This window comes from Vulpes lagopus, chromosome 19, assembly GCF_018345385.1.
Source record: "Vulpes lagopus strain Blue_001 chromosome 19, ASM1834538v1, whole genome shotgun sequence".
NCBI classification, from domain to species: domain Eukaryota; kingdom Metazoa; phylum Chordata; class Mammalia; order Carnivora; family Canidae; genus Vulpes; species Vulpes lagopus.
The window spans coordinates 15497141-15521310 of NC_054842.1; the positions used below are offsets into that span (position 1 = coordinate 15497141).

The window sequence follows — 24170 nt, forward strand, 5'->3', positions numbered from 1 at the left end:
CAAAACATCTATTTTGGATACTGAGAATTAAGTAGTGTCAAGCCTGCATTATTGAGATGAGACAAGGGAACTACCAGAAGACAGGAAAGGAGACCTCTGTGGCTAGGAACCAAGCAAAGGGCATGAAATGTGCCAGGGGAAACTCCAGCTCTTCAAACCCTGGTGGGAAAAACAAAGATAAGGAGGGAAAAGCAGCATAGTATTCTCATTTTTATATGGAAAACATTGTCTTTTAGAGAGAAAACCACATGAAACAAACATAGGAGATATTAGGCCTCACTGGAAATGACCAACCCTGGACAAAGTTATAGGGCTGTAATGCCTTCCTGCTGTTGGTCTACCAAAGTACGGATGTTCAAAGTACAGAGAAAAGTTGAAATTTCCAGGCAGACACAGATAAGTCTTCATGTACCTGAGGGACTCTCAATAATTTGAAAATTGAGTCCCAAGGTCTTAAAAAAAAGGTGTCATCCAAATAGTGCAAATTGGAAGTCTGTAAGCCTTCTCTAACAATCCAAATTAAAATTGATTTCTTTCCTAATATAGCTTCTATCTATTAAGTGTTTTATAAAGGATAAACTTGTGTTAAACAGCTTTATGTGTATTATCTCATTAACTTTTCACAATGACCTCAGGAAGTAGCTTATCATTTTCCTACTTTATAGAGAGGAAAGATAGAGCCTATCTCCTTGAGAATGCTGATTCACAGCAGCACCAAACTTGGACATACCTGTCATTCTCATTCCCCCAACTGAGTCAGAAGCTATCCCAGAAGCTATCCCAGGTTTAGTGGCTTAACACCACAACCATTTTTTATGCTCATGTTTCTGAGGGTCAGGCACTTAGAGCACAGCAGGAATAGTTTGTTTCTGCTCTCTTGTGTCCCAGGCTTTCGCTGGGAAGACACGGATACCTTGAAGTAACTCAAGCAGCTACAGAGTGGAGTCATTCGGAGGCCTCTTCACTCACTAAACTGACAGGTGGGCTGAGAAGACTCAAAAGCTGGGTTCATCTAAAATTATTGACCAGAGCACCCACACACAGCCTCTCCACGTGGTTGGCTTTCCTCATCACATGGTTGGCTGGGTTCAGAAAGGGAGTGACCAGACAACAATCAGAAATTAAGCTTTTCAAGAGAGCCAGATAGAAGCTACATGACTTTTTCTGACCTTGATCCGGGAGTCATGCAGCACCACTTTCACCAGATATTATGGGGTTAAAGTAAATCACAAAGGCTAGGCAGGATGAAGAGGAGAGTGGAAGAATGGTAATGTCACACTACAGAAAAACATGCAGTGAATGGGTGGTATGAATGTGGCCATATTGGCAAATATAAATGTGCATCTCTACACTTGGACTTTTTATTAAGGTGGTTAATACTCATCTCTTTTTGAAAACACTGTTAGTAGTCAGATATGTTTTCTGCAACAAAAGAAACCCAAGCGTCCCTTACCCTAACTTTAACAGTGGTTGTGTGATTATCTGCTTTGCATATTTAATCTTATAGGAGAGACTGTGGGGGGGGCAGTAGGAGATGGAGGGGGGTGATAGCCTTAGAATTGATGTAATGTGAAAGAGATACCTAATCTCTTGGCCTTTGGAGAATCTCAGCAAGAACTGGGCCACCCAGAGTTCTGAGCTGTGAGCAGCTTCTTTCACTGTAAGCAACTCCACAGTTTGAAAAAAAAAAAAAAACAGTTTAGGAAAAAATTAGCATCGCATAGTGGCCTTCAAACTCTGTTCACATGTGCCTAGAACAATTCTGAAAAATTACATACCCTCTTTCCCATTTTTTAAGTTATCTAAAAATTTTATAAGGAGTTTAAATAATTGCAAAGGATGTAAGTTCCAGACCATGATACACTATTCCTCTGCCTTAGCACACAGATATATGTATAGCTGGGAAAGACTGGAAGCCCCATGGTTTATAGTGCCTGATTAATCATTACTTGAGGTGTCTCCTTTATTGGTGCCCCCCTGGGAAGTTTTTACACCCTGAGACAATAAACCAAAGTAAGATTTATGTGCAAGAGATACGTTTTCTTTTGTAAGGGGCTGTGGTAGGGAGACCATATATTTTCTAATCCTGAACATTTTTGACAATAAAAAGGGACACTATTAACTAAGAAATAAGCATAAACCAGGAAAACCAGGATATATGGTGACCCAAGCTATTAGAATCCTAGTAAGCTCTCAGGCAAATCAGTTGACAAAAGAGAATTCATGGAAGCTGAAGATCCAGTCTTTATTACCCTGAAAATTGTCCATTTTCAGTACTCTGAAAAGTTTTGGGGGGGATCCCTGGGTGGCTCAATGGTTTAGTGCCTGCCTTTGGCCTGAGGTGTGATCCTGGAGTCCCAGGATCGAGTCCCACATTGGGCTCCCTGCGTGGAGCCTGCTTCTCCCTCTGCCTGTGTCTCTGCTTCTCTCTCTCTCTCTGTCTCTCTCTCTCTCTCTCTCTCTGTGTCTCATGAATACATAAATAAAATCTTAAAAAAAAGAAAAGTTTTCCATAGCCCCAAAAGTTTGTACAGATGTATTATTAAGCTAGTGTCCAGCCATACCAATTGCCAAAGTACTGAAACATCACCATACATCTGAGTAAATAGAGTAACCATAATTGGAATAACCAATAAAAATTATCAATAATCTAAATCCCAGCATTTGTGTTTCATTTCAGAAGTCACAAGCAAGCAAAGTGTGACTCTAAGACATCCTCATGGAATGAGTATTGGACATAGATCTTGGGAATCTGTTACAGAGGACTTGCTATTCATTTCCAAAGTTGGTGGGTAGCGTTGAAGCACAAATACCCTTATATAGCTGAAATGAAACTTGTAACTTCTTCAAATGTCTTCTTCAAGCTTCCAAAAGAAATGCCTGTTCTTCCTGGTGGGGAGAAGTAGAGTCTGAATTCAGGAAGCAGATAGTAAGGCTACTGGGTGCCGTGATGCACAGTTGTCGTGAATATAGACAGCAAATACCTTCATTATGGGATAATGTCCCCTCTGATAAGTTTTTGAGAACTTTGTTTTATTTGACAACTTAATGCCTGAAGAAAGGTAGTTGGTCCTGTGCTTTGTAATCAAGTTTCCAGAGAGGGAATCTCCCAGAAACCTATTCAATGAATAATACAGAGTCCTCTAGGAAGATGGTGCTGTGTCCCTCTATACCCTCTATCTTGAACCAGGCTGCACACTCTTCCTCCTCTACCTGACTGCTCTTTTCTTGAAAGAGACAGGCTCTAGATACTTCTACTACCTCCAGACAGTGTCAGCCTCTGAGAACACTCCTATTCCTTTTTAAGGCTCCTTATCTCTTCTTTTCTTCAGTCCTTTCTGCTTTGTCTCCACTAGTACCTGGACCCTATCTGATCACTGCCTTGTGGTTGGCACAAGCTGTCTCCTGATTAGCCTCAATGGGACCACAGAGGCATACTGTGCTTCCTCATCAGAGAAAAAGAAAACAATATGCAGGCTCCTCGCCTCAGAACTGAAGATCAGATCACTGCCATCTTCTTTTCATCTTTTCCCACTTCCTCCCTACCCTCTCTGCATCTCCCTGATATTACCGAGATGATAACATCATTTCAGGTGAGAAGAAATAGGTGCAAGTGAGGAGCAGATGCAGGGAGAGAAGTGAGCTAGTGCAAAGGGTAGCCTGATGAATCCCTTTCTTTTATGATTAACATGATTGCTAAATGGTTATCAATTAACAGGAAGTTGTGGGCAATGTGATGTCACTCCCCACATCAAGTCAGGAAGTAAACAGAATTATCACTTAATAAGAATGCTGACAAAGGTATCAAATGAAAGATCAAAACCAGCATACCAGTCAATATACTATTTGAAAATAATTAGAATGATTTTATGAATGAAATGTACTACAATAATATGACTAGGTAAGAAATTTACATGATGTATCATTAGCTCCGTCAGACAATAAAAACGTATGGCATATTCAATATTTGACTTATGTTATCAGTTATACGACCGTACTGCTTGAACATTTTGAACATTATATTTTACCATTTTATATCTCATGTTGAAGAGACCATCCTAGATTCCTGGACATAGTTTCTTCATTTACTAGTATAGTGGATTAAGCATTATATTCATATATTTATGTAAATATTTACATATATTGTTATTTACAACAATATATTACACATAACCTTATATTCACATTTTCTTTTAACATATGAATTGGAGTGATTATCAAGGGCATAGTTATCACCTCATTTTCGAAGGAAAGAAACAGTGGGTTTCAGAAAAATCAAACATGTTAGTGAATGTGAATAATTCTGAATTGCCAGAGGGTACACATTTCATTCCTCTACCACTCAAAGAACCCCTCTCACATTATCTCCCTTAGAGAGATCTATTTCAGGAAGCTCTAAATAATTACCTAATGGCTCAGAAGGTAGCCATTAGTCATTGGATATTATGATTGTGGTAGACTGAATAATAATCTACCCAGATGTCCACAATCTAATCCCAGGAATTTGTGAGTGTTACTTTATGTGGCAAAAGGAACTTTGCAGATGTCATCAAGTTAAGAATCCTTAGATGTGGAAATCATCCTGGATTATGTGGGAGGACCCTTAAATGTAACCACAAGTATCCTTATCAGAGAGAGGCAGAGAGGTGACTACAGGCAGACAAGACGGTGTGAAGACAGAGAGCAGAAATAGATTTGAAGGTGCTTTGCTGGTGGCCTTGAAGATGAAAAAAGGGTCCATAAGCCAAAATATGCAAGAAGGGTAGCTCTAGAAGCTGGAAAAGGCAAGAAACAGATTCTCTACTAGATGCTCCTTTGATATTTTGATTTCAGCTCAGTAAAACCCATTTCAGACTTCCAACCTCTGGAACTGCAAAAGAGTAAATGTGTATTGTTTTAACCCTCCAACTTTGTGGTCATTTGTTTACAGCAACCATAGGAAACTAATACGGTGATGGACAACAGGACTCTTGAGAAAATCCTTACTTGTTCAGGGAGAAGCCAAACTGTATTCTGAAATTCTATAGGCTGCTAATTTCAAGTTAACTAGCCAAACACTCATGAGGTATCAGGATTCTCCGGTAGCAAGGCAATGGAAGAGAAGGGAAGTGACTTGAGTCACATCTACTAACTATACAAACACTACATTGGCTGACACCCATTAGCCCCAGGAAAGGGCTAAAGAGAGACCTGGAAATATTCAATGAAACTAGTAACTCAGAGAAAAGGGCCAGAATCTCACCAGGCAGACAGAGCATTTATAGCTTCATTAAAGGCTCCTAAATTATATGATTCAAGAAACCCCCTGGCAATCTATTCAGACAAGAAATGTTTCTGTGGTTTTTACCACAAAACCTCAGTGGATCTTACACTGCTTGACTACGGAATCTACTCTCACTTTTCAGAGCCCAAATTATTTCTCTAGTTCTTTGGCTTGCAAGAGGGACCTAAGTAAAAATGATGAGGTAGTCAACATTTCTGAATATTGTCAATATAACCCAGCTCTCAGGGATCCTGGTACAGAATCTCTGGTTCATTTTCAGATGATATCATTCCTTTTTCAAGATGGTAGAAGAGCTAGATGGTCCCTGGTCTTAGAGTCAAGAGTTTAATGCCATCTGATCAGGCATAGGAGGAGAATTTGAAACAAAAGTTCAAATGTTGGAATAATGGAAGAGCATCAAGTAGGCCTTGACATTAGAGTAGCTTTCAAATCAGAAGTACAACACATAGGATGATTTTTTTCAGAAGTTTCTAGTCTGTTGCTTCTACTTACCATATTTGACTCACTTTACTCACAGTGGTATGACAAAAGAAAGTATCAGTTTCTGGATTTTAAAGCACAAAAAGTAGCTACACACCCTGCAATGATCCTAGTGGTTTTCAAGATAGGGTCGACCAATTCTTCACTCATTCCTCCAGAACTAAAATGGAGTGTTTTATACAAATACATACTTCTCTGAGGAGTAACATGTACATTTAAATTAAATGATTGCAAAGAGTTCTATCAGGGATATATTCACTGTTCTCAGCATATAGATAAAGACATGGGGACTCAATGGTAAGGAACAATATAATACAGTGGAGGAGAATACTGGTTGGAGGCTAAACAGCCAATGTTTGCCTCTTAGGTCCCACTACTAACTGTAACTCTGGGCAAGATTCTCAATTTTTTTGAGCTTCACTTCACTAATCTTTGAAATGATGATAATAATAGTCCCTACCACCTAGGGCTATTTTGAACATAAATACCTATTTAATACCTATGAAGGTGCTCAGTACAGGCTTAGAAAATATTCACTGCTCAATAAATGTCAGCTACATTTACATGACCTTAAGGCCAATAAGAATATGATTTGAAATATTTCATTAAATTATAATTTGTCACAATCTGGCTTGACAAATAATGACTGAAGGGAAAAGATAATGAGACATTTAAAATATGGAACTGGTTACTGAAAGAAATTTTATTGCCAAACATATGCAACTTGTTTTTTATTCTGAAAACAAGTTGCATATATTTTGAACATCAAATGGATCAAAGGATATACAAGAAAAAGTTAATCTTCCTCTTACTACAAAACTTCAATTGCATTTTAAAGAAGTAACCACATACATATATGCATGCATGTGTGTGTGTGTGTGTGTGTGTGTGTGTGTGTGTGTAGTGTTTGTGTGTAAAATACTCTCCTAACTCCCAGATTTTCTTCTTGTTCCCCTTCTACCAGGATTTTTTCACCCAGCATCCTGAGTGGGTCCTAAAACAATGAAATTAAATAATTTCCTTGCTTAAAATACTCCAATGGCCCATTATATTTAAATTAAATACAAACCCTGTACTCTGGATTACACAATGCTATATATTCTGGTCCTTGCCTTTCTTTCTAACCTTATCTCCCTCTGTTCTCTTCCAAATAAGCTCCAGAAACCTGGCTTTCCCTCTGTGTATGTGATAAATATTCAGGTTCATTTCCACCTCCGGACCTTCACACTGTCTCCTCTACCTGGAATGCTCTTCATCCTGAATATACATAGTTATGTCTCTTTTTTATTCAGATCTCAGATAATAACCTGTCCTCCCAATTCAGGACATGGCTGACTATTCAACTCAAGTAGCCACTTATTTATTCTTTATCATTTCAACCTATTTTGAGTTTATGTGCAGCATCTAATACTGCTGTATATTTGTCTTATTTGTTTGTTTATTTTTATTTATTCATAACTTTAGTTAGGTAATTGCTTGCTTCTCTGTTTCCTCAACTGGAAGCTCCTTGACAGCAAGACTTGGTCCTGATCACTCCTGGGCCCCTGTCACCTAGAAGGATGCTGAAAAATAATACATGTCTAATAATCTCTCATACATTTTTGTTGAAAGTTAATAAGGGATATTTAGGTTCCCTTTCCAAGTAATTTTAAAAATGTGGCTACATTGTCCTTGTGCATACATCCTTGCACATGTCCAATCAAGTGCCAAAAGTTTAATTACTGAGTCAAAGGTATATGCAATTTAAATTTTGACCATGATTTACAAATCACCTTGTAACAAAGTTATGCCAATTTACATTTTGAGTGGATTCTTTGAATCTTCTTTTAAGTGACTTTATGACATGATATTTGAGATATGTTCTCTCAATTTAGAAGCTCAGAACACTTTATAATTCCATAACCTTGAAATGCAAACAGGATAGCCTGACTCTAGACGTTCACAGTGGGCCTTTGGAATGACTAGAGAACCTGTATCTACAGTTACTGACAACTGGAGTTACTACAAGAAGCATGTACCTTTCATAGGTCTCTTGTTACCCAAGAGTCTTATGTTTGAATATTTAGCAATAAACAGAGGTTTACTAATCAACATGCATCATAATCTTTTCTAAGTGTACAAATATAATTTATGATAACAAAAATCTTAGTTTATGAGGATTGGATAGAGACATAGAAAAACATAATGGCAGAAACAGGTATCTTATTCAAAAAGTTTCTAAAATACCATGACTTTATTTCTCCCCACCAAGGCTTGTGTAACTTGCCTTTTGAGTCATCTATGCCAACAACCTCAGATTCTGTGTAGTAGCAACTGGAAAATACCCTACTGATGAATTTATATCTGTATGTTCATATCTGTTTAAACTATATCAACAAGGCCATTGACAGAAGTGGGAGGTACAGACTCCATTGACTCCTCCAATGCCACTTTGAAAGACAACATTCTCCAGTACGAAATCAACCAACTAACGTCATAAGCAACAAGAAGGGAGCCAGAAAACAAAACCATAGACACACAGACATTCAGCCTCCACACAAACGCCTTTCCAAAACTTCGGTCAACCTATTTCACCTAGAAATATCTTTAAATTAAATATCAATCCTCAGCAAAGATTATCCAAACATATGTCATTTAAGCACATAGGATGTTCTCTATTGCTCATCTCTTTAACTGAACAGCTGCATATTCTCACCTTAGAAGAATTATAGCATTGGAAGAATTGCCCAATTAATAGTGAGATACCAACTCCGGGTGCAGAATGTACCTGCATAAAGTATCCAATTTACTAAATACAGAAAAACTGGGTACTTACAGCAGGATGTCCAGTACAGTAGGTGTAGCTGGCATGGGACTGGTAGTGCAAGCTTGCTCTTGGAAAGGAGTATGTGTTCCAGGCTGGTTGGCTGCTGTTCCACTGAGAGCTGAAGCCAGGGCTCATGGTCACTCGTGACTTACTAGTTTGATAGGCTCTCACTGTGGAGCTAGACTATCAAGAAGAAAGAAATGCAATGTAAAGGCAGCTCTGCATAAAACCCAGGTCAGCTATATATAGCAGCACATACTTTCTTGTATGACTGTGACACAGGCCTCAGCTGGTTAAGGGAAATGGCCAATTTCTTAAGAAGAGGCATTAAATATTGTTCTGACTAGGATAAAAGTATTTTCTCACTGTTAGAATTTTAACTGGATCACAAAGCACAAAGGCTTATTGAAATAGATCTTACTGAAAACATTTTTTTTTTCCAGTTGCAACATGCAACTCCATCCTTCAGAAATGAGATATATTTTAGTGGTGACAGCAGTGGTGATGCTGTCGATTATATAAATGTTTTTTCATCACAGCACTCACCTTAGAAATTCACCATCAGTCTCATCTGAATGCGGCAAACAAAAATCTTAGTTTATGAGAATTGGACTGAGGCACAGATTAGTCTCTGACTCTAAATTGTCTTCAATTTCTATGAATCCATTGCTCTCCTGTGGGAGGCATCAGCAGAAATCTGGACTTATTCCAAAATGTCACCATTCCACTACCTCAAGGGAGCAAAATGATGAAGGATTTGAAATCATCATTTACCCCCAACCAGCCATACCAATGTGATTAAAAACAGAGAAATAGGAAAATATCTATCAACTTGCCAAATGTTAAATATACGTGGTTGTTCATAATTGTGGACAGAGTAGAATGAACTGGAAACAGAACTCACTTGTATCTTCTGTCTTGCTTTGTCCTCAGATGGCCATGGCATAGAAGGCATATAATAGTTTCTTTTCAGCAAATGCTTTCTATCATCAAATTGCGATAGCTACTTACCCAAGTAGTACAGTAACTTCCACAATAAATGCTATTTATAAATCCATGAGTACATGCCAACTCAATCACTGGGAAAATGTGCTAATCTCATTGCCATTATATTCAGGAAACCTAGTGGGAAGAAACTTCTATCTGAGATTGTGTTTCCCATTAGGCTGGATTTTGATACTTAGAGGAATGACTTTTCTGAAGACAAGTTGGACGTCTTAGAGTAACTGAAAGAAAGCAAGGACCTCAGCAATTGGAAGGTACCAGCTGGGCTATTTCTCTTGCAACAGTCTCGAAATATTTGGAAAGGGGAAAAGAAAATTCAAACCAGTGACTAACTGGGAAGCAATTTTAAATATTTAAACCTAAACCTAGAGAACACAGCCTTGTTGAGGTAGACAAGTTTTTTTGCTTATCTGTCTCTACTCATCCTCACCCGAACTAATCATGTGTTAGCTTCCCTGCTCAGTTAGAGGAGTCAGCTTCTCCCTCTCCCTCTCCCTTGTTCATGCTTGCTCTCTCTCTTAAATAAACAAACAAAATCTTTTTTAAAAATCAGGAATTTTGTGCATAGTCCTAGGTGTAGAAGCTCCGTATTTATATTAAAAAAATAGGGCAGCCCCGGTGGCCCAGCGGTTTAGCGCCGCCTTCAGCCCAGGGCATGATCCTGGAGACCCGGATAGAGTCCCAAGTCGCTCCCTGCCCAGAGCCTGCTTCTCCCTCTTCCTGTGTCTCTGCCTCTCTCTTTCTGTGTCTCTCATGAATAAATAAATAAAATCTTAAAAAATATGCTGTTTGTATGATATATACTATTACTTCAAAGACTAAATGAGCCCACCCACAAAACTATCCTTGGCTGAAAGTATCTTGGTCTCTGCTCTGCATCTATGGTCACTAAAGAATCACTTTCACTAACTCCGTTGATTCTATGGGTAGCTCCTTCAAAACTAAACGTGGTTAGTTTCTTTATCTCTTTTCATATTTAGATCAGCTCAGGGGCCTTAAAATTCTTGGAAATTGTGTATGCACAAATAAGTTTGTAAATACTCTCATCTCTTAGTTTAATTATGTCCCTCTTAGTATCAGTCTCTCATCAATGATTTTATTCACAGTGGTCTTCTTCCTGCAAACTCTTTTCTGTCCCTCCTTTACAAAACTCACACTCAAGTTGTATCTTGTACTTGGTCCCATTCCCAAGGCCTCTAGCTTGCCTTCCTTCTCTCACATAGCCCTCCCAGTGTAGCTCAAACACTTTAGCATAGGTTTCATTGTTTTGTATTGTTCTCTCTATATGTAAATTTTAATTCTCTAACCTGGCTGAGTCTAATGAGGTCAAGATCACATATCGCCTTTTTCCGCCACTCAAGATGTCTTTATCTTCCTTGCCCTTGAAGGCTCTGAAAGTGTTTATCTCCTTATCACTGCAATCATCTTTCCCTTTGACTCCTTGACCCTTCCGACTGTACCTTTCTGTCTCACCTGCTTCCTTATCTTTCTATTTGCTCTCCCCCAATGAGGTCTTTTGCCAGGGCTTAATTTTCAGTTCTGTGCTATTCATTCTTTTAACTTTTCTCCTTTGTGATCTTATTCATGGTCAAAGCTTTAAGTATTACTTCTAAGAAGATGACTCTCAGATGTAATTTAGCATTATGTACTCTCTCCTAAAGTTCAGTCCCAAATCTTAAAGTATCTGCTGGATATGGGTATATAACTATCAATCACCACAAATAGAACCAAAGTTTAAATTACTGTGTATTAAATTAAATGACTGTATTGTTTTACTGTAAAGTTTTACCTCCATGGGGTAAAATTATTTCTGTTAATATTATGGTATTATTTTGAAATCAACTGCTCTGACCCTTTAGAATGTCTATGACTCATTTCTCTGTCCTCCAACATTTATCTACTGCCACCAAATTCTACTGACTCTCTTCAGTAGATCTTGAACTGATGTTGCCCTTTCCATTTCCATTATGAGTACCCAGCTCCAGGATTTTATCAGTTTCTCTCCAAGTCACTAAAACTACATCAACAATCCTCTACTGTAAGCCTTAATTCATCCTCCATCATGATATTATATTAGTTTTCCTAGAAACCTGCTCTTATGGTATTACTCCCTAACAAAAAGGTCCACCAGTTCTCCATTCCCTCTGAGACAAAAATCCAAAATTCTAGTCTCATTGAACATTCTTTCTAGTTTGACCCTAACCAACAATGCAAGTCTTATTTTTTATTCCTTTCTATACAATCTCAAGCTCCAGATAGATTCTTACTCCAAACAAGATGTGTCTGTCACACCTATTTACCACCTAGAATGTCTTCCCCTCCTCTCAGTTCCCCTGACCCTACCAGAATATCTTTTCTAGAAAATATATTTCAACCCTTAGCCACCAACCCAAAGGGACACTTTCACTTCTACTAGGCACAAACATAATTTTTTTTTTGTCATATTCATCTGGCTGTTTCATTTGTGTAGTACCCAGAAAATCAATGTCATGAATTCATCAGTAGAACTCACCAAATCCCCTAATTAGTCTGTCTGTCACACAACAATTCAAAGTCTCAACACACATCTTTGGGGATGGTTGGCTCAACTGTGTTTCTTCAGAAGGAGATCAAAATGCAAGAACTTGAGTACAAGTAGTTCATTTTGGAAATGATTCTAGAGAAAGTCAGTAGGAGACTAAGAAATGGGACAGAGAGAGGATGAGACAATCCATTTGCATCACTGAATAAGTTATATTTTCTAGAGCAATGCCATCAATTCTACTGGGAGGCTTTGGGAGACTGCGTAGAACACGTTTCAGAGTTATCTTATCAGAAGTGCAAGGAAACTGGGGTATTTAACCTCTGATTCCCATTCATCATTGGCTAAGGACTGCTCCTGGGAACTTTATTCCCCAGCACAGGCATAGCTGGCCTGGCCTACACATAGGCCAAAAGACAGTTCTCATGAAGAGAGTCCCATGAGATTGTTGAAATGCTCTGAGAAAGTAAGTGCCAAGCATTGATAGCATCAATGTTAGGTGGATGATTTCCTGATTTTTTTTTTTTTTTTAGATTTTATTTATTTGTTTGAGAGAGAAAGACAGAAAGCAAGTCAAAAAGTCAGAGCATGAGTGGGGAGAAGGCCAGAAGCATAAGGAAAGAGACAAGCAGACTCCCTGCCAAGCAGGGAGCCAAGTCTGATGTGGGGCTCAATCCCAGGATCCCAGGATCACGACCTGAGCCAAAGGCAGAAGCTTAACTGACTGAAACACCCAGGTGCCCTTCCCGAACTTCCTTATACCTGTCATAGAACCCCAGACACTTGAATTTTCCTTTTGCATGATTGAGAGCAAGGGGCTCAAAAATATTGGTCAAACTGGCTTGACTACACTACTGTTAAGAACTTGAAAGGACAAGGCACAAAAGAAAACATTGGGATGGCCAGTAAGCATACTGAGGAGGTGCTCAAAATCAGTAGTCTTCAGGAAAATATAAAATAAAGATACAATAAGATACCAGTTTATTTCCAGGGCAGTGGTTAAAACCAAAACCACTGACGACACTAAATGTCGGGGAGGTTATTGAGGACTTGGAACCCCCATACGTTGTCAGGGAAAAAGAGTATGGCCTCTGCTTGGTGGTTTCTTACAAATTTAAGCCTATTTCTACTTATGGCCCTGCAATTCTATTGCTAGGTATTTACCCAGAAGAAAATATATTTACACAAAAATACTGTACAAGAATGCACATAGCAGCGTTGTTCATAATAGTCCCATTCTGGAATCTATTCAATTGTCTATCAAGAGGAGAATAGTTAAAAAAAAAAAAAGTACTTTCATATAATGGGATACTACTCAGCAATGAAATATAACAAACCTCTGATACAACTACATGAATAAGTCTCAAGATTGTGCCAAATAAAAAAAAGCCACTAATAGAAGAATAGATATGTGTGAGTTCATTTATATTAAGTTCAAGGTGAGGAAAACGTAGAACAATAGAAATCAGAAAGTAGTTGCTGGGAGTAGGGGTGAAGGAGAATTGATTAGAAAGGGGAATGAGGTAATTTTCTAGGGTAATGGAAATGTTAGCCATCTTATTTTGGGTGGTCATTACATGAATGCATACATTTGCCAGAACTCATCAAAGTGAATAGTCAAGATCTGTGCATTTTATGTCTTACTTATATTTCAATCAAAGTGAAATACACTGTGGCTGCAAAAGGCTGAATCTGAATTTTCCATGGATATGGAGGATAGAAATGTCTCATAAAACTGAAGTCCAAAGATCTAAAAGTCCTAATTTTCTAGACCCCATAATTGGCTAGTCTGAGTTCTGCTATCTTTTTCCTTCTTGGTATACCCTCCGAGAGCAATGCCAGGGAGCATCTAACAGCCAAGAGGCAGGCAGCCAGAGAGAAGAGTAAAGAGTCTGGATAAAGAGCCTCTGAATAACCAAGAGCTGGCAGCATCATCTGGTGTCTGCCAACAGATCAGGGGTCAGGGCTGTTGGAGCAAGAAAAAATGGAGCACAGCACAAAGGAAGGGCCCTCTTACATGCTTCCAGAAATTACAAAGCTCCAGGGAACACTTGCTGTTCTCTCTACTCAGTCCGCGCTAGCAAACAAAAGAAAGATAAAGGGAGGGGCAGAAGGAAGCTGCACAAGGAAAAAAATGTAGTAAGGAAGAAGGTATAACACTAAGATTTCTAGACACAATTGAATGTGTTCTACAAGAGGATACAAAGATATAGCATTTATACGCAACTTACTACTTATCAGACACTTCTAAATGGTATATTTATACCACCATTATACTACAGGAGTACTGTGATAACTCATGTACTCCTCATAACAATACTGTAAAGTGGATACTATTACTATCTGCATTTATAGGCAAGGAAACTGATGCACCAAAGAAAAAAAACAGATAATTTACTATGTAAGGATACAGAACTACTTACCAGTTAAGTGGATTCAAATCTAGACAGGGTAATCCATAGTCCATGTTCTCAGTGATGCTACTCTTACACTGTCTTAATTTGGATTCTCTCTAAAATAGATTCTAGGGATGCCTGGGTGGCTCAGTTGGTTGAGCATCTGCCTTTGGCTCAGGGCATGATCCTCGTCTGGGGATCAAGTCCCACATCAGGCTCCCTGTGAGGAGTCTGGTTCTCTCTCTTGTCTATGTTTCTGCCTTTTTCTCTGTGTTTCTCAGGAATAAATAAATAAAATCTTTAAAATAAATAAATAATTTTTTTAAAAAAATAAAAAATAGTTTCTAAGCCAAGGACTGGTTTTGTTTTGTTTTGCTTTGAGGGAATTAATGACAAAAGTCAGGAGGAAAGGAACAGTGAGACTGGCTCAGAAAATGAGGATAAACTATCAGTGTATGCTCTTGGGATCAACGCTATAAAGCAAAAGCAGTGGAGTCTGCTGAGACATCTGAGAAGTGTTCAAAATGCCACCTAGAATTGTCCATGGAAAGAGGAGAGGTTAAAGCACTTATGAACTCGCTTCTGTCCCCCACTGGGTAACAGTTGCCCTCAAGGAAATGATCACCTCCAATGCTTTCCAAGCTGTATTTGGACATGGGATAATAAACTCTCTTGGCATCAAAGGAGAGCCTGGGACAGAGAGTTGAAAAATACACTGGTAGGATGCCATTAATGCTCGGTGGATTAGAATCCTCCGACACAGTTGGGTTGGAGTTGAAATCAAAGATGAGCCGGGGATGGGACTGGGAAAATGTGATGTGGTTACCAGAGACAGCTACTGCCACCACCTCTCCACTTCTCTGAGAGTAAACACAATAGCAATGTTTATAGAACACTTGCACCCATGTGTGTTTTATACATTGTTTCTATGAATCCTTGGAACATTCCATGACCTAGCTGTTATTATTCACATTCTCCTGAAGAAAGAGGAGCATGCAGAGTTTAGTCAACTAGCCTGAAGACACACAGCTAGTAAGGATACAGACCAAGGATTGAAGATTCAAAGGATGCAGAACTATGGCTGATCACGCCATTAACAACTTGTCATCTTTAAAAAATAAGGCTTAGGAATAAACCACCTACTCTACTCAAAAATGGAGATTAAGAGAGAAAACATAAAAGTAAAACCATAATGCATAATATCCCCTTTCCCTGTTGGTAATACCCATTATCACATGACCATGCTCTAAAGTTTTTTGTTTTTTTTTTTTTTTTAATTTTTTCTTTTTTTTCATGCTCTAAAGTTAACTCAAGTTCAACTATCAGTGATGACACAATAGCCAACTCAAACTGGCCACATATGCCTCCTTTAAAAGTTTCTTAGTCTCCATAAATGAATGCCTTCCTCAGCAGGAAGAAATTACAAGGTAACTCTAGAAATAGAGTCAATAAATTTAAACTGTAATTTCTTTAAGTATATTCCAATGGTAACCTAAATATCCTGGTAGAGTTTATATTCTTTTGAAATATATAGAATGTACTTATATGTACTAATAGAGCAGAGCCATATAATAATTATTGTAGTAGATGTGTCTCACTAGTTTACCAGCCCAGCCAGTCTTCCCATTGCTCCTGCTAAACACAGCATATGCCTATATAAATATGATTGTTTCTGGTGACACCACCCCCTATCCTCAACCTGAGTCTGGTGGAACTGGATGATCATCTGACCCAACCTGGGCCAATCAGATGATGTCTCCTGGAAATATGGAATTATCATTCGTTGACTCATAAATTTCCACTAGGTACTTGAAATTGGAAGTGATATAAAGGTAGAAATGGGGTTTGGTTGTATGAATGTAGAAACAAAGCCTTTCTGAGGGCTTGTGAGGGGGAAGGGGGGCAAACAATCCATAGATAATAACAGAGACAAGAGGTAAGAGACACTCTTGCTTAAAGGAGATGAAAGGAACATTTCAGTTCTGGAGGACTTTTATAGTTTTTGGCTCCAGTCTCTTGCAACACTTGGCTGTACTCCTGATCCTGAGTTCCATAAGATATTACTGTATTCAGATATTAAATCCTTCTTTCCTGCTTAGGAGATCTCGGGTAGAAATTGCAATTAAATGACCACTGACTGCAAAGAGAAAGGAACAGATGTGCAGAAAGAAGCAGGGCTGAGACCAGGAGATCCAGATGGAGAGAGAAACCAAGGGCTTTCTTGGTTCTCATAAGGCCTGTAACATGTTTCATGGGAGTCCTGTGAACCATTCTGGTGACTACCTCCATGCCTTCATTCATTTGAATGGATTTCCCTTCCTAACAACCAAGTTGTTGCTTTTTAGACATTGGTATTCTTTCTTTTTGTCCGTGTACCTTCATTTTTCACCTGTAAAATGTATTTATCGTTCTTCTCTTTGGCATTTTAAATCAGGATTTCCAGCTGACATTAGGGACTTGGTGATCCTTCACTGAAGATTTTAAAGTTGTTTGTGTTCTGAAGCCAGCAACATATAAGGAAAGATAAAACTTGTGAACCAAACGTTACACGTAAAAAGGCACTTTGGGTCAACCAGTTAGCAGAAAACATGACAAAGTGCACATGAGAGATGGCAATCAGCAGATGGTGAAAAATTCAGAACCATAACATATATCTAGCTTCGAATCCTAAGACATAATATTGTAAAAGGGATCCACATTGATATTTTTCTGTTATGCTTTTTTCCCAATTGTTTTTTTTTGTTTTAATATCATATTACTAACACTGTAAAAAGGGAAAAGTAGTCAATATTTACATACACACATACATATATGTGCCTACAGCCACACATATGCACATATGTACCCACAAACAGACATAAATTTCTTAAGGACCCACAATGAACTTTTTTAGTAAGCAAATGTCAACATGAAGTTCACAGAGAGGCTAAATGACTTCCTGTGTGTGTTTATTTCCCTGTACTGCCCCTGAGGAAGTCTAAAAAGAACAGTTTCTACCCAACTGCTCTCAGGGTTTCAATAGGTTTTCCAAAGCTCCCTCCCCACCCCGCGCCCCAAGCAAAGGATTCCTGCTGCGAAGTTTCTAAAGATTTCACTTACAACCAGCCCCAAACAGAGGCTGAATGGACAGTAAAACCCACACCAAGCCTCTCTTTGCACCCTGTGTGGGACAAGTGGTTACTTTGTTCATTTACAAAGGCTGGGAGAAACAGGGAGAGAGAGGCAAATTGCCCCTATGGTATAAGAAGCTTCTTTCAAATAAATCCTTTTAAAAATGGATCTAAATCATGATACTCAGAAGGAAGGAGGCTGCAGAAGGAAATGGGGAGCGACTTCTAAGGTCTTCTCACACCCCATTGCCCCAGAGGAACAGAGAAAAGTTTTCTCTTCTCTGACGCATTATCTTTTGTAACATTCCTCAAAGATGAGTCTCTTGCTTGGTCTCCACAGATTCCCTTCTCTGAGGAAAACGAGGCCGTTCTGTTATTGTTATTGTTGCTTCCCTGACAGGGGGACTGTCTTTATTTTTCCAACATCGCTTCTTTCATGACTTGTAAATATAATGCATCTGAGTGATTTGCTTGGCTTATCAGAGGCCCTTTTTATAAAACGATCATAAAACATGGTGCTTTCTGGCACTTCATTCTATTGTTATCGTCTAGTTCAAAACTTCAAAGGGTGGAATGTGATAGAACATTCTGTATGCTCTGCAGACACATTTGGGGGAGGGCTCTTGCCAGGCACTCTGGTGGGATCCCAGCCCCAACTGAAGACTATTCCTAGACCAGGGATAGGTCATCCCGGGCGACTCTTCCACTCATCACTCATATCTGATGGGACCAGGTAGTCACCAGCCCATCGTGACTCATCAGATGCTCTCCTAGACACTGGGAACTGCCACTTAGTAATGAGTAAACCTCTGTCAGGGTAAAGTAAGAAAAAGCTCTGACCACTATGAGTACAAATTATTAGAATGGCTGAGAGTACTTTGGAGACTGGAAAGAGGGTTTCTGGCATGAATGTCAATGGAGAGGAAATTTCACATTCTCTCAGCTACTCTCACATACTTATTCAAGAAAGAAATCAGGTAAGTCAAAGTTAGGCTCTGTTCTCTCCTAGCTGTTTAACTTTGGTAAATCCCCATACCCTGAGGATACTGGGCATGGCTATGTAGTCATGTGTTACAGACAGGACTGGCTCCCAAGCATGCAATTGTTACTAGGTTTTTAAATATTTATGTCAGAATTTCTAAGGGCCTGATGGAGCAGGATGTGCCTTTTCCCCAACCTGGCAAAAGTGGGGGGCTAACAGTAGATGTAGCCATATTGGCTGGTGGTGAAAAATAGCCCTCTAGTTCTGCATCTTTGTTACCTTACCCTCTCTGAACGGGAGTGGACAGCTGCTAGATGAGCTGCCGGACTGGCATCACTGCCTGTAACCTAGACCAGCACAGTGGCCAAACTCAATGTGCCTTCCAAAGTGGAAGAGTTTTGGTAAAAATGCAGAGTGAAAGGAATTGCAGATGAGGGCAAAAGAATGAATAAACGGTTATGCAAAGAGGGAAATCTGATGTTACATTAACACTGTGAAAGAGGCTGAGAGCAAGAGATGGTATTGTCTCAGCTCAATTATAACAGATGCCTGAACTGGCAGAGACAGGTATTTGCTGAGACCACTCCTGCTTTCTTGGAACCTGACAAGATCAAATGGAAGCCTGCAATCCTGAGTGCCTTGCCCAGGGAGACATTCTTCATATAATGTGATGATGAACTGGACTAATTATTAATTGCTAAATGTGATTCTAACCACAGGCCAGTATCTTTTGAGCTGTATGGCATTTGCTGTGAGGGGTCTGTGGCCAGAAACCGGGGATATGAAACAATGGAAAACATATTCATTGGTTTCTGTCTCTGGTTTCAAGCACAGAGCTCATAAAGTCCTTGTAATTTCATAAATGAAAAGAGTACTAGGAGCATCTTTTGTTCTAATATTTGGTCTTGGATCCTAGTTCCTGAGACAGAACTCCTAAATCCCTTGGGAAATCCTGGGTGGTGACTGGATTTTATGTTCTAAGGAAGCAACTCTTGGAAGGCCCCTGGATGGGTATTGGTCACCAGAAAGACCATGCATGATTAGAAGTTTGGAACTTTCAGCCCCAACCCCATTCTCCAGAGAAAGGAATTGGTAGAAATGGAGTTAATGAGTTTCAGGCCACTGTGGCGAAGTGTCCGTAAAATCCTGAAAGTGAGGAGTTTGAGTGGTGGAGCTTCAGGTTGGTGAACACATAGAGGTACTGGCAGAGTGCACGGAAGCTCTGCAAGCCCTCCCCATACTCTGCCCTACATGTTTCTGCCATCTGGATGTTAATCTGTAATTGCTTATCATATCATTTTATTTTTAAAAAATTGGTAATGTAGTAAGTACACTGTTTTTCTGAGTTCTGTGGGCTTCTCTAGCAAATTAATCAAACTTGAGGAGGGGGTCATGAGAAGCTTTAATTTACAGCCAATTGCTCAGAAGCACAGGTGATAGCCTAAACTTGTGACTGGCATCTCAAGAGAGTGTGTGTTTGTGTGTGTGTGTGTGTGTGTGTGTGTGTGGTGTGGGGTCAGGGGCAGCCGTGGGGGTGCAGTGGCAGGCTTGGGGGATCTGATGCTATCTTCAGGTGACAGTGTCAGAATTGAGTTACACTGTGGGACACCCAGCTCATGTCACAGAATTGCTTTCTTTGTGAAAAACCTTTGAACATTTGGTGACCAGAAGTATCAGAAGTAATGTGCTTTGTGTGAGTAGTTAAGGACACTCACAGGACAAATATGTTTTTCCTACTCACTCTTCCTATGCCTCAGTTTCCCCTTCTTTAACACTGGATGGATAACAGAACCTACCTCATAAGATGGACATTGGGATTAAATAAATTAATTAAATATTCAGTGCAGTATCATATATTCATCATATATTACTACTGATTATTATTGAATTAAAATGTTACTACTTATTTTTTATTTTTAAATAATACAAACATACAATTTTAAGGACTAGAGTTTATGAAAGCCTTCTTTCTTCCCTCCCTCCCTTCCTTTTTGCCTTCCTCTCTTTCTTCCTAAATGGAAAAAAAAAATCAACCTAGCAAAGGCTAATTTCTTTATATCTGAGTAATTGATTCTAATACTTATTTTTCTTTTCCACACTAAAAGTCACTTTACAGCTAATTCCTGGCTCAGTGCACATTCAATGAGCCCAACCACACTATTGCTTCTGTGTGAGCGTGTTGGAAGTTAAAGTCACATAGAACATCCCTGGGGGACAGTCCCACAGCCCCAGAGTGACTGAGACGGGAATGGGCTGATTCCCCAAAATGAAATTAGCCTATAAAAATGACAATAAGATAAATGGAAAACGATTCTTACAAGTCTTTTAATAGCTTAACGTCAAGAGGTAAGCTAGTTCATCTGTTTTAAGAGGAATTTCAATGCTAGACCATGAGTGATGCTAGGGCAGGAGTTAATAATCTTCTTATCTCTATCATGTCTAGCACCCTGCAGATGTTCCACATGAATCATCCATCCACTCACTCATTAGACACTTATTTAATGAAGGCCTACAGTGGGCCAAGTATTGTGTAAAGGCTGGGACTACAACCATCAGAAAGAAATTAATAGAGATGAATAATTAGCAAGGGAGACAAACATTTGCATAAACACATAAATAGTGATCCAATTGTTTTAATGGGGAAGTAGGTAGTAAAATGGGAATTTTCACACAGCAAAGGGCCCTACCATAATGTGGCAGCAGAGGAGGAAGTTGCAAGGACTGTGTATACTGCTGGGTATAAACTGGAAGAAGTGATATTTACAATAGGATCTGGAAGAGGGGCACCTGGGTGGCTCAGTTGGTTGAGCATCTGACTCCATCTCAGCAGGGAGTCCGCTTGAGATCCTCTCTCCCTCTGCCCCTTCCCACACTTATGCATGCCCACACTTTCTCTCTCTCTCCCTCTCTTTCTCAAATAAATATATCTTTCAAATAGTATCTGAAAGACAGAGAAGTGTTCCAAAATGAAGAAAAGACGAAGGTACTGAAAGAATGGCCCCAACTATGTGAAGGTTCGGGGACAAGAGATAGTAGGGTTAATATGGGAAATTCAGTGGGTCCAGAGTTAAAAGAAAGTGCAGTGTGTCCTAAGGCTGTTCTGGGGAAAGGCTCCAGGAACTGGAAAAGGAAAAAATTAATTAATTAATTAATTGATTGATTAATTTTTAAAAATTGATTAATTTTTGAAAAGTTCTGGAAAGATAGGGAGGGCACAAGTACAGAAGGATTTTAGGAGTTTTTATCCAAGGTCAAAGGGTAACTAAGATGGGTCAATGATGGGATTTGCATCTAAGAGCAAATTGCCTAGAAGTCCCTAGAAAATAGATAGGGGCAGGGTCAGATCAAAGGTGGGGTTTGATTAGGAAGGGCATTCAGCAGGTGCAGAATAGAGGTGATAGTACCCTGAATCATGGTATAGATTTGGGATATATTTAGTATAGGCTGTCATTAGGACTTTTGGAAATGAGGAATGGGCAGAAAGATGTGAACAATCACAAGTGATTCCCAGGAGATAGATGACACAGTCATCAGTTCATTTAAGGAGCAAACAAAGGTGATCATCGTCAGGAAGTAGGGTGGTGTCCCAGCTAATCCTCAAAGATAATAAGCTCGATTTTGAACCTATTGATGTTGAGATATCTATGTGTCTACAATGTTGAGAACCGTGGGTCTAGGGTTCATCAGAAAGCTCTGGGCTAGAGAATTGGAAACCTATCAGTAACTACAACTATGCAAATGAACTGAGTTGAGAAGGCAGAAAGCTTAAGGCTATCACCAAAGTTATTAGTATAAGCTTCTGATCATGAGCTAATTCAATTAGGCCCAGTATCTAAAAAATTAACTCCCATCGGCCAAAGATGTAAGGAGTGGCTTATTAATGGAAAGTTCTATAAGATTACTGCTTCCATGCTGCAAAGTATGGCAAAGTACCAGGAGTGGTTTGCCCTTGGAATCAAGCTCATTCTATTAGTACCACTTACTGAGTTTTTCATTTTAAAGCAAACAATGCACTCCATGAAAATCATCCCAGACTGAAAAAACAAAACAAATTTGGACTAGGTGTCAGAGTATTAAGGCTAGAGTCACAAATGAATCTTAGTTTTTTTTTTTTGTTGTTGTTTTTGGTTATTTATTTTTTGAGAGAGAGAGAGCATGTGCATGTGCCCACAAGGTGGTTTAGGGAGAGGCAAAGAGAGAATCTCAAGTAGGCTCCAGGCCTAGTTCTGAGCCCAAGGCAGGGCTCGATCTCACAACCCTGAGATCCTGACCTGAACTGAAATCAAGAGTTTGATGCTTAACTGACTGAGCTACCCAGGTGCCCCTGTTTTTGTTATTTTAAATGGTAATCATTACTCAAGTACTGTCCTACCCATCACATAACTTTGGTTATACTACCCCTTCAATGCAGCCTCACCAAGATAGACTGCCAGAACTTATGCATCCTTAATATTGCTACAGTTTATACTGTAGGATGTTATCATGTATTTGCTACAAACTATTTCATCAGTTAATTAAATAATAGGTATTTATGGTTAACATGTGCAAGACACTGTGCCAAGTCCTACAGAAGTCATGAAGAAGTGACAGATTGTCATTCCGAGTAAATTTTCCAACATTTGAATGTATCAATAGATACTCAGTAAATGTTTATTGGAAGAACTGGCCCTACTCACCTCTTGTTATCAAAATTATTTTCAAATGTTCCACTGAAATCTGAGCTAGTCTGTTAAGTCTTACCCAATCTGTAGTCCTTTAGTGGATATTAATTGTTCTTTGACCTTTATTATCACATCATTTTGGAATTTATGCCATGTTTGTGTATGTGTGACAGGTATATCTAAATTTAAAAGTGTTAGGGGTGCCTGAGTGGCTTAGTTGGTTAAGCATCCAATTCTTGATTTCATCTCAGGATCTCAGAGTTGTGAGATCAAGCCCCCAGTTGGGTTCCATGCTGTACACGGGGCCTACTTGGGATCATCTCTCTCCCTCTCCCAATGCCCTTCTCCTCTCTCTCTCTCTCTTTCTCTCTCTCTCTCTCTCTCTCTCTCACACACACACACACACACACAAATAAATATTTAAAAGTGTTAGAATATGTGTTTATGCATACATTTATAGCTTTATACTATCTTACATACCCTACATATATATGTGTGTGCACACATCAGGGGTTGGCAAACTTGTTTTCTGTAAAAGGTCAGATAATAAATCTTTTAGTCTTTGTGGGCCATAAAATTTTGGTAGCAATTATTAAACTCTGGCATTGTAAGGTGAAAGCATCCATAGATGGTCTGTAAAAGAATGGGTATGACTGAGTAACAATAAAACTTCATTCTCGAAAATAAGAAGGGAACTAGATTTGGCTTGATATAGTTTGCTGAACCCTGTTCTACACTCTCAACTTTTTTTTTTAATCTTTGTACATTCCCCAACAACTAGCATAATGTTATGAAAATAAGCACTGAAAGAAAAGGCTTTGAATCAATTTATATATTTCTTTATATGCTGATAGAAAACAACAGTTTTGGAATGCGTAGGAAGGAAAAGTTCACCAACATAGTGAATGTGTTAAATAGTGGTATT

The 24170-nt window shown here is 39.1% G+C and overlaps 1 protein-coding gene across 21 annotated transcripts in view; it reads right to left on the reverse strand.

The window, feature by feature from the left end:
• The window catches only part of RBMS3 (RNA binding motif single stranded interacting protein 3), a 1727904-nt gene that overhangs the window by 762202 nt on the left and 941532 nt on the right, over window positions 1-24170 (reverse strand). For 17 of the 21 annotated variants that reach the window (XM_041733601.1, XM_041733595.1, XM_041733597.1 and 14 more), the window contains one exon: window positions 8580-8753. The exons of 1 other annotated variant lie outside the window; for it this stretch is intronic. In XM_041733601.1, the coding sequence (XP_041589535.1) occupies window positions 8580-8753 (174 nt within the window). Of the gene's footprint in view, window positions 1-8579; window positions 8754-9474; window positions 9552-24170 lie in introns of those variants that run through there. 3 more of the 21 variants (XM_041733599.1, XM_041733598.1, XM_041733614.1) reach the window with 2 other exon arrangements.